We start from the raw sequence: 15,089 nt of genomic DNA on the forward strand, positions 1-15,089 counted from the left end.
TGCTGGTGGTTTGTTCATTGATAGTGTGTTCGCTGCCGCCAATTCCATTCCTCTGCAGCCTCGAGGTTCCCCACTGGCTCTTGAGGCGATAGACGGCAGACCCCTTCTGTCGCCACACGTGACTCAGGAGACCCTTCCAGTGGGGATGGCCATTGGTGCCGTTCACAGAGAGTCGGTCTGTCTCCAGGTTATTTCGTCTCCACACTACTCGGTGGTCTTGGGGTACCCCTGGCTCCAGAAGCATAATCCGACTTTCGATTGGAGATCGGCCGAGATCCTCTCGTGGTCACCGCAGTGTGGGGCTAGTTGCATCCATGGGCCTGTCAAGTTGCTGTGTACTTCCTCGGACTCTCTGTTGCCTCCTGAATACGAGGAGTACCGGGATGTATTCGATAAGGTGCGTGCGGTTGCCCTACCTCCGCACCGCCCATACGATTGTGCCATAGAGTTACAATCTGGTGCCGTTCCTCCTCGTGGCAAAGTCTATCCACTGTCGGTAGCGGAGAATGAGGCCATGGAGGAGTACGTGAGGGAGGCGCTTTCACGCGGACACATTCGCAAATCCTCGTCCCCGGCAGGGGCTGGATTTTTCTTTGTGAAAAAGAAGGGCGGTGAGTTGAGGCCTTGCATCGATTACAGGGGTCTCAATCGCATCACGATCAAGAACGCTTACCCGATACCCTTGATTTCCGAGCTGTTCGATCGCCTCAAAGGGGCCACGGTCTTTACCAAACTCGACCTGAGGGCGGCATATAACCTGGTAAGGATCAAGGCAGGCGATGAGTGGAAGACCGCGTTTAACACCAGGACCGGTCATTATGAATCCTTGGTTATGCCCTTTGGGTTGTGCAATGCGCCCGCAGTCTTCCAGGAATTCATCAACGATGTTTTCCGTGACCTGTTGCAGCACTGTGTGGTGGTCTATTTGGATGACATCTTGGTATATTCTGAATCCATGGAGGCCCACATTCTGGATGTCAGACGAGTGTTGCAACGGTTACGAGAGAACAAGCTGTTCGGTAAGCTTGAGAAATGCGAATTTCACCGATCCCAGGTAACCTTCTTAGGTTACATCATTTCCGCTGAGGGGTTCTCCATGGATCCTGAGAAGGTTTCGGCTGTCTTACAGTGGCCCCAGCCCAGTGGTCTTCGTGCCCTGCAGCACTTTTTGGGCTTCGCCAATTATTATCGGAAGTTCATCAGGGACTTTTCCATGCTAGCCAAGCCTCTCACGGATCTGACCAGGAAGGGCAGTAATCCCCAGGTCTGGCCGCTCGAGGCCATCCGAGCTTTTGAGGCTCTAAAGTCCGCCTTTGTGTCGGCTCCGATTCTGTCGCATCCCAACCCTGGGTTGCCTTTTGTCCTCGAGGTGGACGCGTCTGAGACGGGAGTAGGCGCCCTTCTGTCTCAGCGTAGAACACCAGAGGGTCCTCTGCTTCCTTGTGGGTTTTACTCCCGGAAACTGTCTTCCGCGGAGTGCAACTATCAGATTGGTGACAGGAAGTTATTGGCCATCGTGCAGGCCCTTAAAGAATGGAGGCACTTGCTCGAGGGCTCGGTGGTTCCGGTTCTCATCCTGACGGACCACAAGAATCTGACCTACCTCTCTGAGGCCAAGAGATTGACACCACGTCAGGCCAGATGGGCTCTGTTCTTGTCACGTTTTAATTACGTGGTCTCCTACCTACCCGGTTCCAAGAACATCAGAGCGGATGCCTTATCACGGCAGTACTCCGAGCTGTCCGGGGAGGAGTCGATTCCGACTTCGGTCATACCTCCGAATCAGATCCTGGCCGCCATTCGCACCAGCCTGACCTCTCCCCTGGGTGAGCAGATTTTGGCGGCTCAATCTGGTGCTCCCTCTGGGAGACCCAACGGCAGATGTTTTGTGCCTGAGGAGTTGCGCACTCGGTTGTTGCGAACCTACCATAACTCCAAGGCCGCGGGGCATCCTGGAAAGAATCAGCTGTCCTGGGCTGTTTCACGTCTGTTCTGGTGGCCTTCTCTACGTTCCGACATCGCCGCATATGTAGCGGCATGCTCCGTTTGTGCCCAGAGTAAGTCCCCTCGGCACCTTCCGTTGGGCCTTTTGCAACCCATAGCCACCGGGGAGCGTCCATGGTCACACGTGGGGATGGATTTCATTGTGGACCTCCCTGCATCCCGAGGCCATACGGTCATTCTCATGATTGTGGATCGGTTTTCCAAAATGTGCCACTGTGTTCCTCTCAAGAAGTTACCCTCTGCACAAGAGTTGGCCTCGATTTTTGCCAGGGAGGTCTTCCGGTTGCACGGTTTGCCCAAGGAGATTGTGTCGGATCGGGGGAGTCAGTTTGTGTCCAGGTTCTGGCACGCCTTTTGCTCCCAGTTGGGGATTCATCTCTCTTTCTGCTCGGCCTACCACCCTCAGTCCAATGGGGCCGCAGAACGATCCAATCAGGCCTTGGAGCAATTCCTTCGTTGCTATGTCTCCGATCACCAAGACAATTGGGTTGACCTCCTGCCTTGGGCTGAGTTTGCCAGGAACACGGCGGTGAACTCTTCCTCTGGGACGTCTCCCTTCATGGCCAATTATGGGTTCCAACCTGCCGTGTTACCGGAGGTATTCTCTCCCCAGGATATTCCGGCTGTGGAGGATCACCTTTCCGTCCTACGTGCTTCTTGGGTACAGATCCAGAGGTCCCTTGAGGTCTCTGCGCAGCGCCAGAGACTCCAGGCTGATCGCAGACGAGCGCCCGCTCCTTCCTACCAGGTCGGAGACCGCGTATGGTTGTCCACCCGCAACCTCAACCTTCGAGTGCCCACTCCCAAGCTGGCGCTTCGCTTTGTTGGTCCCTTCCGAGTGCTTCGCAGGGTAAACCCGGTAGCCTATGCCCTTGCGCTTCCTCCTGGCATGCGGATCTCCAACGTGTTTCATGTCTCCCTGTTGAAGCCACTGGTGTGTAATCGTTTCACTTCCTCGGTTCCTCGGCCTCGTCCGGTCCAAGTGGGCAATCGTGAGGAGTATGAGGTGAGCAATATCCTGGACTCACGCCTGGTCCGCGGTCGGGTGCAGTTTTTGGTCCATTGGCGTGGTTATGGTCCAGAGGAGCGTTCCTGGGTTCCCTCCGCAGATGTCCATGCTCCTGCCTTGCTCCGAGCCTTCCACGCACGCTTCCCTCAGAAACCGTTCTTTACTCCGCGGAGGAGGGGCCCTTGAGGGGGAGGTACTGTCATGGTCTTACCTTCTTGCTGTTCTCCTTCGTTTGACATGTGCTGGCGGCCATCTTGGTTTCTGGGTTTCTTGTAGCCTCCCACCCTGCGGCTTCTCCTTCCCACTGGGAGGAGCTGGATGCCTAGCTCATATATATAGGAGGTCTGTGGCTTCAGTTCCTTGCTTGGTCCTCCTGTGTTCACATGCTTCTAAGACTGCTGCTGCTTCTGGTTCCTGATCCTGGCTTCGTCTGACTACCCTGCTGGTTCCTGATCCAGGCTTCGTCTGACTACCCTGCTGGTTCCTGATCCAGGCTTCGTCTGACTACCCTTCTGGTTCCTGACCTCTGGCTTCGCAAGGCCCTGCTTCGGTTCAGCCATCCGTTTGGACTTTTGCCTTACAGCTTGATTTTCAATAAAGCCTTCTTATTTCCACTTATCTCTTGTTGTACGTCTGGTTCATGGTTCCATGACAGATGACTATTCCACAAATGTACAGCTCTTACAGTAGAGAAGCCTTGGCCCCTCTGGAGACTAAACTTCTTCTTCTCCAGTTGGAGGCAGTGCCCCCTTGTCTTTTGAGAGGATTTTACATGGAATAGCTTTTCACCATATTTTTTGTACGGCCTATTTATATATTTGCATAGGTCAATCATGTCCTCCCTCGTCTCTTCTACTAAGTCAATGTAATTCTTTCAGACCCTCCATCAGTTTAGTCGCTCTCCTTTGTACTTTTTCCAGCTCCAAGGCATCCTTTCTGTGGACTGGTGCCCAGAACTGAACTGCATATTCCAGATGAGGCCGCACCAACGCTTTGTAAAGTGGTAATATTACATCCCTGCCCCGCGAGTCCATGCCTCGTTTAATGCATGACAGTAACCTGGTGGCCTTAGAAGCAGCTGATTGACATTGTACTGTTATTTAATCTATGATCTACAAGGACACCCAAATCCTTCTCTACAAGTGACCTCCCAATATTCAACGTCTATAAGGAACAGTATATAAAGCATCTGCAAATTCCAAGAACACTATCCACAGTCTACCTTCTGTCCAGCCCAGTTGCATGCCATGGTCGGGGGTACAGTCTGCCACAGTGCCAACTGTCAGGGGGGTGCCAGATGCAATGAGCTCTTCCATCTATACAGATGGAAGCGTTCATTGCTAGAGTACCAGGGAGCTGCGGTCCATTCACTTACTGGTCTCTTCAGGAACTGTCTCCCTGCTTCACCATTCAGCCCTGTAGGCACAGATGGCACTGCCGGACTGTGTAAGAGGAGCCCACAAATCTTCCTGTGCACTCTCACACAGTGCTGCAGAGTGATCTTTGCCTACAGGGCAGTGCAGGAGGAACATGATCATCGGGAATGGGACAAAGTGAGTATTTACAGTTTTTTATTTTATTAACACTGAGGTGGCACAGAGAGGGCCTTACTACTCTAAAGGGGCACAGAGAGGGCATAACTACTGTGAGGGGGCAAAATGAAGGCATAACTACTGTGAAGGGGCACAATGTGGGCATAACTACTATGAAGGGGAACAATGAGGGCATAACTACTGTGAGGGGGGCTTAATATGGGCATAACTACTGTGAAGGGGTGCAATGAGGACATAACTACTGTGAGGGGGCACAATGAAGGCATAACAACTGTGAAGGGGCACAGAGAGGGCATAACTACTGTAAAGGGGCATAACAATTGCTATGCGGGCACAGAGATGGTAAAAGTGTCTTCCCACCTTTAAGTCTTCTGAAATAATTACTCCTAAATCCCTTTCTTCAGATACTGAGGTCAGGACTGTGTCAAATATTCTATATTCTGCCCTTGGGTTTTTACGCCCCAGGTGCATTATCTTGCACTTATCCACATTAAATTTCAGTTGCCAGAGTTCTGACCATTCTTCTAGTTTTCCTAAATCCTTTTCCATTTGGCGTTTCCCTCCAGGAACATCAACCCTGTTACATATCTTTGTGTCATCAGCAAAAAGACAAACCTTACCATCGAGGCCTTTTGCAATATCACTTATGAAGATATTAAACAAAATTGGTCCCAGTACAGATCCCTGTGGAATCCCACTGGTAACATGACCTTGTTTTGAATGTTCTCCATTGACTACAACCCTCTGTTGTCTGTCACTCAGCCACTGCCTAATCCACTCAACAATATGGGAGTCCATGCTCAATGACTGCAGTTTATTGATAAGTCTTCTATGTGGGACAGTGTCAAAAGCCTTACTAAAATCTAGATATGCGATGTCTACTGCACCTCCACCGTCTATTATTTTAGTCACCCAGTCAAAAAAATCTATAAGATTTGTTTGACATGATCTCCCTGAAGTAAACCCATGTTGTTTTTCATCTTGCAATCCATGGGATTTTAGATGTTCCACAATCCTATCCTTTAATAGGGTTTCCATTAATTTGCCTACTATTGATGTCAGACTCACTGGTCTATAGATGCTCGATTCCTCCTTACTTCCTTTCTTGTGAATGGGCACGACATTTGCCAATTTCCAATCTTCCGGGACGACTCCTGTTACTAATGATTGGTTAAATAAATCTGTTAACGGTTTTGCCAGCTCACCACTAAGCTCTTTTAATAGCTTTGGGTGTATCTCATCAGGCCCCTGTGACTTATTTGTCTTCACTTTAGACAGCTGACTTAGAACATCTTCCTCTGTAAAGACACATGCATCAAACGATTTAATAGTCATCCTTTCTAGTGGAGGTCCTTCTCCTTCTTTTTCTTCTGTAAAAACTGAACAGAAGTATTCATTAAGGCAGTCGGCTAGCCCTTTATTCTCTTCTACATACCTTCCGTCCTTTGTTTTTAATTTAGTTATTCCTTGTTTTAATTTCCTTTTTTCATTTATATATCTGAAGAATGTCTTATCCCCTTTTTTCATAGACTGAGCTAGTTTTTCTTCTGCCTGCGCTTTAGAAGTTCTTATAACTTGCTTGGCCTCTTTCTGCCTAATCTTGTAGATTTCCTTATCTTCATTGCTCTGGTTTTTTCTATAATTACAAAATGCTAGCTTTTTATTTTTAATGATTTGGGCCACTTCTGCTGAGTACCACAGTGGTCTCTTCCTCTTTTTGCTTTTACTGACAAGTCTAATGCAATTTTCTGTTGCCTTCAATAATGCACCCATTTCTCCTGGACTCCATGTAATCCGTTCCAGTCTGATAAGGACTCATTTATGACTAATTTCATTTTTGAAAAGTCTGTTTTTGTGTGGTGGGACTCTTTCACAGTTCTTATATTAAACCACACTGACTGGTGATCACTAGATCCCAAGGTTTCGCCTACAATGACATCATATACCGAATCCCCATTTGTGAATATCAAATCCAAAATGGCCTCCCTCCGGGTTGGCTCCTCAACCATTTGTTGTAGGGATAACCCCAGTAGGGAATTTAGAATATCTGTACTCCTGGTAGAACTTGCTATTTTGGTTTTCCAGTTTATATCTGGAAGATTGAAATCTCCCATAATGATAACTTCTCCTTTCATTGTCATTTTAGCTATTTCTTCAACTAGTAGATCATCTAGTTCTTTAACTTGATCAGGTGGTCTATATATCACACCTACCCGAGTTACTGCATGATTAGCAAACTGCAACGTAACCCAAACTGACTCTATGTTGGCCTCACCCACTTGTATTAGGTTAGATTTAATGCTATCTTTCACATACAGGGCCACTCCTCCTCCTTTCTTGCCTTCTCTGTGACGATTACTATGGGGCACAGAGATGGTAAAAGTACTGTGAGTGGGGCACAATGAGTGCATAACTACTCTGAAGGGGACACAAAGGGTATATCTACTGTGAGGGGCACAATAAGGACATAACTACTGTAAGGGGGAGTGGTGCAATGCGTGCATAACTACTGTGAAGGGGCACAGAAAGGGCATAACTATTGTGAGGGGCACAATGTCTATATAACTACTGTGAAGAGGCGCAATGAGAGCATCATTACTGTGAGGGGGCACAGTCGGCATAACTATTATGAGGGGGCACAGTGTTGGCATTAATACTGTGAGGGGGCAAAATGTGGGCATAACTACTTTGAAGGGTTGCAATGAGGACATTAATAACTACTGTGAAATGTTACAATTAGGGCGTCACTACTGTGAGGGAGGGCACAGTGGGGGCATAACTCCTGTGAGAGGGCACAATTTGGGCATAACTACTGTGAGGAGGAAAAATTAAGGCATAAGAACTGTGAGGGGGTGCAATGTTTTAAAGTATGGTGGGGGGGCGTTGCCAGAGAAAGGACCCTCCCCAGTTGCCATACACCTTAGGCACGGCACTGGTCCAGCCTTCTACTTAGTAGTAACATAGTAACATAGTACATAAGGCCGAAAAAAGACATTTGTCCATCCAGTTCGGCCTGTCATCCTGCAAGTTGATCCAGAGGAAGGCAAAAAAAAAATGTGAGGTAGAAGCCAATTTAACTATATCCGCAGCTGACTCTCTCTCCAGGCTTTTACTCACCTCACTATATCCACAGCCGCCCCTCCGTCCAGGCTTCTACTTACCGCACTATATCCAGTCTTCCCTCTGTCTAGGCTTCTACTCACCTCACTATATCCTCAGCTGCCCCTCTGTCCAGGGTTCTACTTACCTCACTATAGCCACAGCCGCCCCTCTGTCCAGAATTTTACTCACCTCACTATCCACAGCCGCCTCTCTGTCCAGGCTTCTACTTACCTAACTATATACACAGTCTTCCCTCTGTCCAGGCTTCTACTTACCTCCCTATATCCTCAGCCGCCCCCCTGTCTAGGCTTCTACTTACCTCACTATATCCTCAGCCGCCCCCCTGTCCAGGCTTCCACTCACCTCACTACATCCACAGCCGCCCCTCTGTCCAGGCTTCTACTCACCTCACTACATCCACAGCCGCCCCTCTGTCCAGGCTTCTATTCCCCTCACTACATCCACAGCTGCCCCTCTGTTCAGGCTTCTACTCACCTCACTACATCCACAGCCGCCCCTCTGTCCAGTCTACTCCTCACCTCACTACATCCACAGCTGCCCCTCTGCCCAGGCTTCTTCTCACCTCACTATCCACAGCCGCCTCTCTGTCCAGGCTTCTATTCCCCTCATTACATCCACAGCTGCCCCCCTGTCCAGGCTTCTTCTCACCTCACTATCCACAGCCGCCTCTCTGTCCAGGCTTCTACTCACCTCACTACATCCACAGCCGCCCCTCTGTCCAGGCTACTACTCACCTCACTACATCCACAGCTGCCCCTCTGTCCAGGCTTCTTCTCACCTCACTACATCCACAGCCGCCCCTCTGTCCAGGCTTCTTCTCACCTCACTACATCCACAGCCGCCCCTCTGTCCAGTCTACTACTCACCTCACTACATCCACAGCTGCCCCTCTGTCCAGGCTTCTTCTCACCTCACTACATCCACAGCCGCCCCTCTGTCCGGTCTACTACTCACCTCACTACATCCACAGCTGCCCCTCTGTCCAGGCATCTACTCACCTCACTACATGCACAGTCTTCCCTCTGTCCAGGCTTCTATTCCCCTCACTACATCCACAGATGCCCCCTCTGTCCCGGCTTCTTCTCACCTCACTATCCACAGCCGCCTCTCTGTCCAGGCTTCTATTCCCCTCATTACATCCACAGCCGCCCCTCTGTCCCAGCTTCTTCTTACCTCACTATCCACAGCCGCCTCTCTGTCCAGGCTTCTACTCATCTCCCCTGGTTATCTGAATTCTTCCGTCTTCTCCCTTTCCCCCTCTTTCAAGGAAACACAAAAGGACATTTGTCCCCCAGAAAAGAACTTCCATCCTGGTTTCTAATTCTCCTGTTGGGCCCATAGGCCTGAATTCTCATGGGTTCTCCAAGAGAACTATCATAACACTGCGGTAGACCTGAAATCTCTCACCTTCGCTTATGCGTGGAACGATTCCTTCCTCCTGTTCCTTCAGGTTTTTGTCTTCCACAGGGGTCAGCTCTTGGCGCTCCTCTCTGGTATGCAGTGTTTATTGTCTATGGGCTTGTCCATGTGGCTCCTCTTGTAGTCAGTTTGCAACTCCTGGGAACCTCTGCCTAGGCTTTCTTCCATAGTCATCTTAATTCTCTACGTGAGATCTCCCTACAGCCCCTTCTTCATGGTGGCCTCTTTTGCGTCATCTTCCATTCGACAGATGCCTGAGTTGACTGTTCTTCCTGCTATTATTTATCTGGTTTCCTCCTACTGGATGAAGATGGTTCTTCTGTCCTAGGGAATAATCTCTACTACTGTAGATCTGCCATTGTACTCCAGACTTTTGTGACTGGATTAAGCCTTCTTCCGCATATCTGGCTCTATTCTCCTGTTCTTATGCAGATTCCAGGGCTTGTAGCATTGCGTGGTTCAGGATGGTCTTCTGCCACTCTCTGCACTTCTCCCCGCACCCTGCTCATGCATACTCTGTCATCCTTCCATGTTTTTCTTGGTTGGCCAGCCATGCCTTAGAATACTGGTTGTGCGATTGCAGTACCTCAGTGCGGGGATATGTGTTTGGTAATGTACTGTGATTCTATGCAATGTAATGTGTACGCAGAATATCTGTGCATGGTGTAGGAACAGCCAGGGTTAATGATCCTGGCCCAGTCCTCTTAGGAAGCTTAGGACTCCACCCCTAGTTCCAGAGATTTCTATAGTCTGAGGGAACAGCTTAAAGGGAGTAGGGGGCAGACATTATGTCCTCCTCTCCTCAGGCCTCCAGCTTCAAGAATCCAGAGATTATGAAATCTCTGTGGGATCCTCTGCTTCTGCTACAGAAAGAGAGAGATAAAAACATGACTGGAGAATCTGCATGGCCAGGTGAATGGTCAGTCAGCACGGTAACCCTCAGAAAGCTTTCCAGACCCTAATGCTGTGGAGGGGTAACAAGTTAAGACACACCTCTGTAACAACTTAGCCAGTTGTATCTTCTGATCTGCACATCACCGTCCAAATTACAGGCATTATTGATGAAACACAGTCGCCAGCCAGAGATTCTAGTGAGAGGGACTTTAGCAAGAGAGTGCACTAGAGGGCCTTTGCTTCAAACATTGACTAACTCATGCACAGACATCTGGGGAGAATGTGCACTGTGTCGTTGGATGTTCTACAACTCCTATTTTGAAATCAAGTAAAGAAAGATATAGCTGGCCTGGTTTACTGACTCCTACATCTTTACACGCTGGCCATTGCATTATTATACCCCCTGCCAGGCACCCATGCTACCACCAACATCAAGGGCACCACAATCTACCATCAAGCAGGAGCCCCAACTAGAGGGAGTGCCCTTAGGGAAGAAAAGTTGCTCCCACCCAATTTGTTTCCTGATTTTAGGCATTTTCAGCTTTTCCTTGCTGTGTCCTGTGAGCTTAAAGGTTGGACCCATCAATGGGTCTCCTGTCTACCTTCTGTTTTGTGCTCCGACTGACTGCGTACAAGCTGATTAGCGCCGTGTCTGCTGGAGCGGTATAATTGGTAGGAGGGGCTAAAACATTTTTTGCTTATTGTCACCCCCTAGTGGCAGCAGCTGTACCCACGGTCTCTGCGTATGAACTCAGCGAGGAATGCATTTTACAGGTCAAGCACGAAAAATGCAGTTCTGTGGCACAGCTGCACCGTGTGTATACACCCTAAGGCCCGTTCCGTTTTTTGCAGTCAGCAAAACACGGAAGCCGCCCGTGTGCCTTACTCAATTTGCGGAACGGAACAGGCAGCCCATTGTAGAAATGCCTATTCTTGTCTGCAAAACGGACAAGAATAGGACATGTTATATTTTTTTTGCGGACCACGGAACGGAGCAACGGATGAGGACAGCACACAGAGTGCTGTCCGCATCTTTTGCGTCCCCATTGACGTGAATGCAGACCAGAACAATGGTCTTGTGCATGAGGCCTTAGATTTAGGGCTGCTGATATTTGTCACTGTTGTGCCCCCCTCCCACGCTCTGTCCTATCTTCATTACAATGCCTCTCCTCAGGTACATGCTATGACGCAGATAGTTGCCCCCCAACCTTATACATGAGAAGCGGATTCCTGACGCTGCAGGCCGCCATCGACGCTGCAATCATCGAGGTAAATTAGGAGCTGCTGACAATAAATGTGTGATATGAAGGTCTGAAAACCTTTACAGGCCTCCTAACTCCTCACAGCTGAGGGTTTGTTACAAAATATCCAGTCCCAGACATCCATAAGATGTGGCATATCATCTACGCATCGTACCCGCTATAGGTCATGTTGTATATGCAGCAACATAAGAAAAAGTTTTTGCAAATATAACTCCCAAAACGTTTCCTTGCAGGTGGCCACTAATCACTCAGTCTGGGCCAGTATGGCCTCCACAGAGGCTGTGAAGATGGCCTCTACCAATGTCCCCTACAGAAGCATTCTACAACTAGGGTTCTTCATCCTGGTCATGTGCATGTGTTACACCTCGCTCTCCTACCTGCTGACAATCTACATCGCCAAGGAGAGGAAGGAGCAGAGAGAGATCATGAGGATGATGGGGCTCAGAGACCTGGCCTTCTGGTGAGTGGCATCACCTCCCAACAGCACAGAGGATTTCAGGAGAGGAGTGTGCTGATCTTGTGGAGGTCACAGGCTGAGAGTTACATAGTGGAAGGAGCAGGGTCCTCCCAGCAGCACAGAGGATTTCAGGAGAGGATTGTCCTGACATATCTTTCTACACATATATCCATTGCCTCGGTTTTTGTCCTCACATTATCTTCTCTCTGTTTTGCAGGTTGTCATGGGGGCTGCTCTACGCTCTTTATGTCCTGATTATTGCCAATCTGATGGCTCTTGTCACAACCACCTTTGTATTTGTGGAAAGTTCCTATGGGGTCATCCTGCTGCTCTTCTTCCTCTATGGGATATCAATGGTAGGTTGGCTGATCCATCTTCATCCAGACTCGTGCAGAACTGTGTGTGTATCTGTAACCGTGTGTGTGTACCTGTACAGTATGTGTACCTGTGTGCATGTGTACCTGTACAGTATGTGTACCTGTGTGCATGTGTACCTGTACAGTATGTATACCTGTATAGTATGTGTACCTGTGTGCATGTATACCTGTACAATATGTGTATCCTGTACAGTATGTGTACCTGTGTGTATGTGTACCTGTGTGTATGTGTACCTGTGTGTATGTGTACCTGTACAGTATGTGTACCTGTGTGTATGTTTAGCTGCGTGTATATGTACTTGTGTGTATGTGTATCTATACAGTATATGTACCTGCGTGTGTGTACCTGTAACATATGTGTACCTGTGTTTATGTGTACCTGTACAGTATGTGTACTTGTGTGTATGTGTACCTGTGTAGCATGTGTACCTGTATGTGCCTGTATAGTATTTGCATCTGTGTGTATGTGTACCTGTATAGTATGTGTACCTGTACAGTATGTATGTGTACCTGCGTGTATATGTACCTGTGTGTATGTGTATCTGTGCAGTATGTGTACCTGCGTGTGTGTACCTGTACAGTATGTGTACCTGTTTATGTGTACTTGTGTGTGTGTACCTGTATAGTATGTGTACCTGTACAGTATGTGTACTTGTGTGTATGTGTACCTGTGTAGCATGTGTACCTGTATGTGCCTGTACAGTATTTGTAGCTGTGTGTATGTGTACCTGTTTAGTATGTGTACCTGTACAGTATGTATGTGTACCTGCGTGTATATGTACCTGTGTGTATGTGTATCTGTGCAGTATGTGTACCTGCGTGTGTGTACCTGTACAGTATGTGTACCTTTGTTTATGTGTACCTGTACAGTATGTGTACTTGTGTGTACCTGTATAGTATGTGTACCTGTATGTGTACCTGTACAGTATTTGTAGCTGTATGTATGTGTACCTGTATGTATGTGTACCTGTACAGTATGCGTACCTGTTTGTATGTATACCTGTGTGTATATGTATCTGTACAGTATGTGTACCTGTGTGTATGTGTACCTGTATAGTATGCATACATGTACAGTATGTGTACCTATACAATATGTGTACCAATGTATAGGTATGTGTACCTGCGTGTATATGTACCTGTATATGTGTATCTGTACACTATGTGTACCCATACAGTATGTGTACCTGTGTGTTTGTATATGTACCTGCATGTATATGTACCTGTGTATGTGTATCTGTATAGTATGTGTACCTGTGTGTATGTGTACCTCTATAGTATGTGTACCTGTACAGTATTTGAAGCTGTGTGTGTGTACCTAAACAGTATTTGTAGCTGTGTGTATGTGTAACTGTGTGTACTTGTATGTGTGTGTGCCTTGTATGTATGTGTACCTATGTGTATGTGTACCTGTACAATATGCATACCTGTACAGTATGTGTACCTGTATAGTATGTGTACCTGTGTGTATGTATGTGTACCTCTGTGTATGTGTACCTGTGTAGCGGTCAGAGGAGGAAGAGACCAAAGGCAGGATTCAAATACAGTACAGCAGACAAGGAGGCTGAAGCATACACTGGCTTTATTAAAGCACAAACAGGAACTGCCGGAAAATTGGATTAACAGTACAGTACCACCGCATCAGAGGCACAATGGGTTATTGACAGAATTGGTAATGGGACTTTGCATAGAAAACTGAATGTTCTAAATAACAGACAGCTTACAAGCTACTCTCACTAATAATTTCCTATCTAGCCCTACCTATACAGTGTGTGTACCTGTGTCTATGTGTACCTGTGTGTATGTGTACCTGTGTGTATGTGTACCTGTACAGTATGTGTACCTGTCCAGTATGTGTAGCTGTAAAGTATGTGTACCTGTGTGTGTGTGTAGCTGTCCAGTATGTGTACCTGTGTGTATGTTTACCTGTGTGTATGTGGACCTGTATGTGTACCTGTACAGTATTTGTAGCTATGTGTATGTGTACCTGTGTGTACCAGTACAGTATGCTTACCTGTACAGTATGCGTACCTGTACAGTATGTATACCTGTGTGTATGTGTACCTGTACAGTATGTGTACCTGTTGGTATGTGCACTTGTACAGTATATGCACTTGTACAGTATGTGTACATGTACCTGTATATTTGTGTACCTGTACAGTACGTGTACCTGTGTGTATGTATACCTGTACAGTGTGTGTACCTATGTGTATGTGTACCTGTACAGTATGTGTACCTGTGTGTATGTGTACCTGTGTGTATGTGTACCTGTCCAGTATGTGTAGCTGTAAAGTATGTGTACCTGTGTGTGTGTGTAGCTTTACAGTATGTATACCTGTGTGTATGTTTACCTGTGTGTATGTGGACCTGTATGTGTACCTTTGTGTATGTGTACCTGTGTGTATGTGTACCTGTACAGTATGTGTACTTGTGTGTATGTGTACTTATACAGTATGTGCATCTGTAAAGTATGTGTACCTGTGTGTACCCATACAGTATGTGTACCTGTGTCTGTACCTGTACAGTATGTAGTATGTGGACCTGTGTGTACCTGTACAGTATGTGTTCCTCTGTGTATGTGTACCTGTACACTATGTGTACCTCTGTGTGTGTATACCTATACAGAATGTGTACCTGTGTGTTTTTTTCACTTTACAGTATGTGTACCTGTAAATTGTGTGTACCTGTGTGTATGTGTATCTGTACAGTATGTGTACCTGTGTGTATGTGTACCTATACAGTATGTATACCTGTTGGTATGTGTACTTGTACAGTATATGCACTTGTACAGTATGTGTACATGTACCTGTATATTTGTGTACCTGTACAGTATGTGTCCCTGTGTGTATGTATACCTGTACAGTGTGTGTACCTGTGTGTATGTGTACCTGTACAGTATGTGTACCTGTGTATATGTGCACCTGTACAGTAGGTGTACCTGTGTGTGTACCTGTACAGTATGTGTACCTGTGTGTATGTGTACCTGTATAGTAT

At 47.5% G+C, this 15,089-nt stretch overlaps 1 protein-coding gene across 1 annotated transcript in view; it reads left to right on the plus strand.

Moving 5' to 3' along the window:
• The window catches only part of LOC122939905 (ABC-type organic anion transporter ABCA8-like), a 322,317-nt gene that overhangs the window by 133,579 nt on the left and 173,649 nt on the right, over positions 1 to 15,089 (plus strand). The window contains 3 exon segments of the mRNA XM_044296113.1: positions 11,177 to 11,271; positions 11,498 to 11,724; positions 11,939 to 12,077. Of these exon segments, the coding sequence (XP_044152048.1) occupies positions 11,177 to 11,271; positions 11,498 to 11,724; positions 11,939 to 12,077 (461 nt within the window).

This window comes from Bufo gargarizans, chromosome 6 (genome assembly GCF_014858855.1).
Source record: "Bufo gargarizans isolate SCDJY-AF-19 chromosome 6, ASM1485885v1, whole genome shotgun sequence".
In the NCBI taxonomy this organism is placed as follows: Eukaryota; Metazoa; Chordata; class Amphibia; order Anura; family Bufonidae; genus Bufo; species Bufo gargarizans.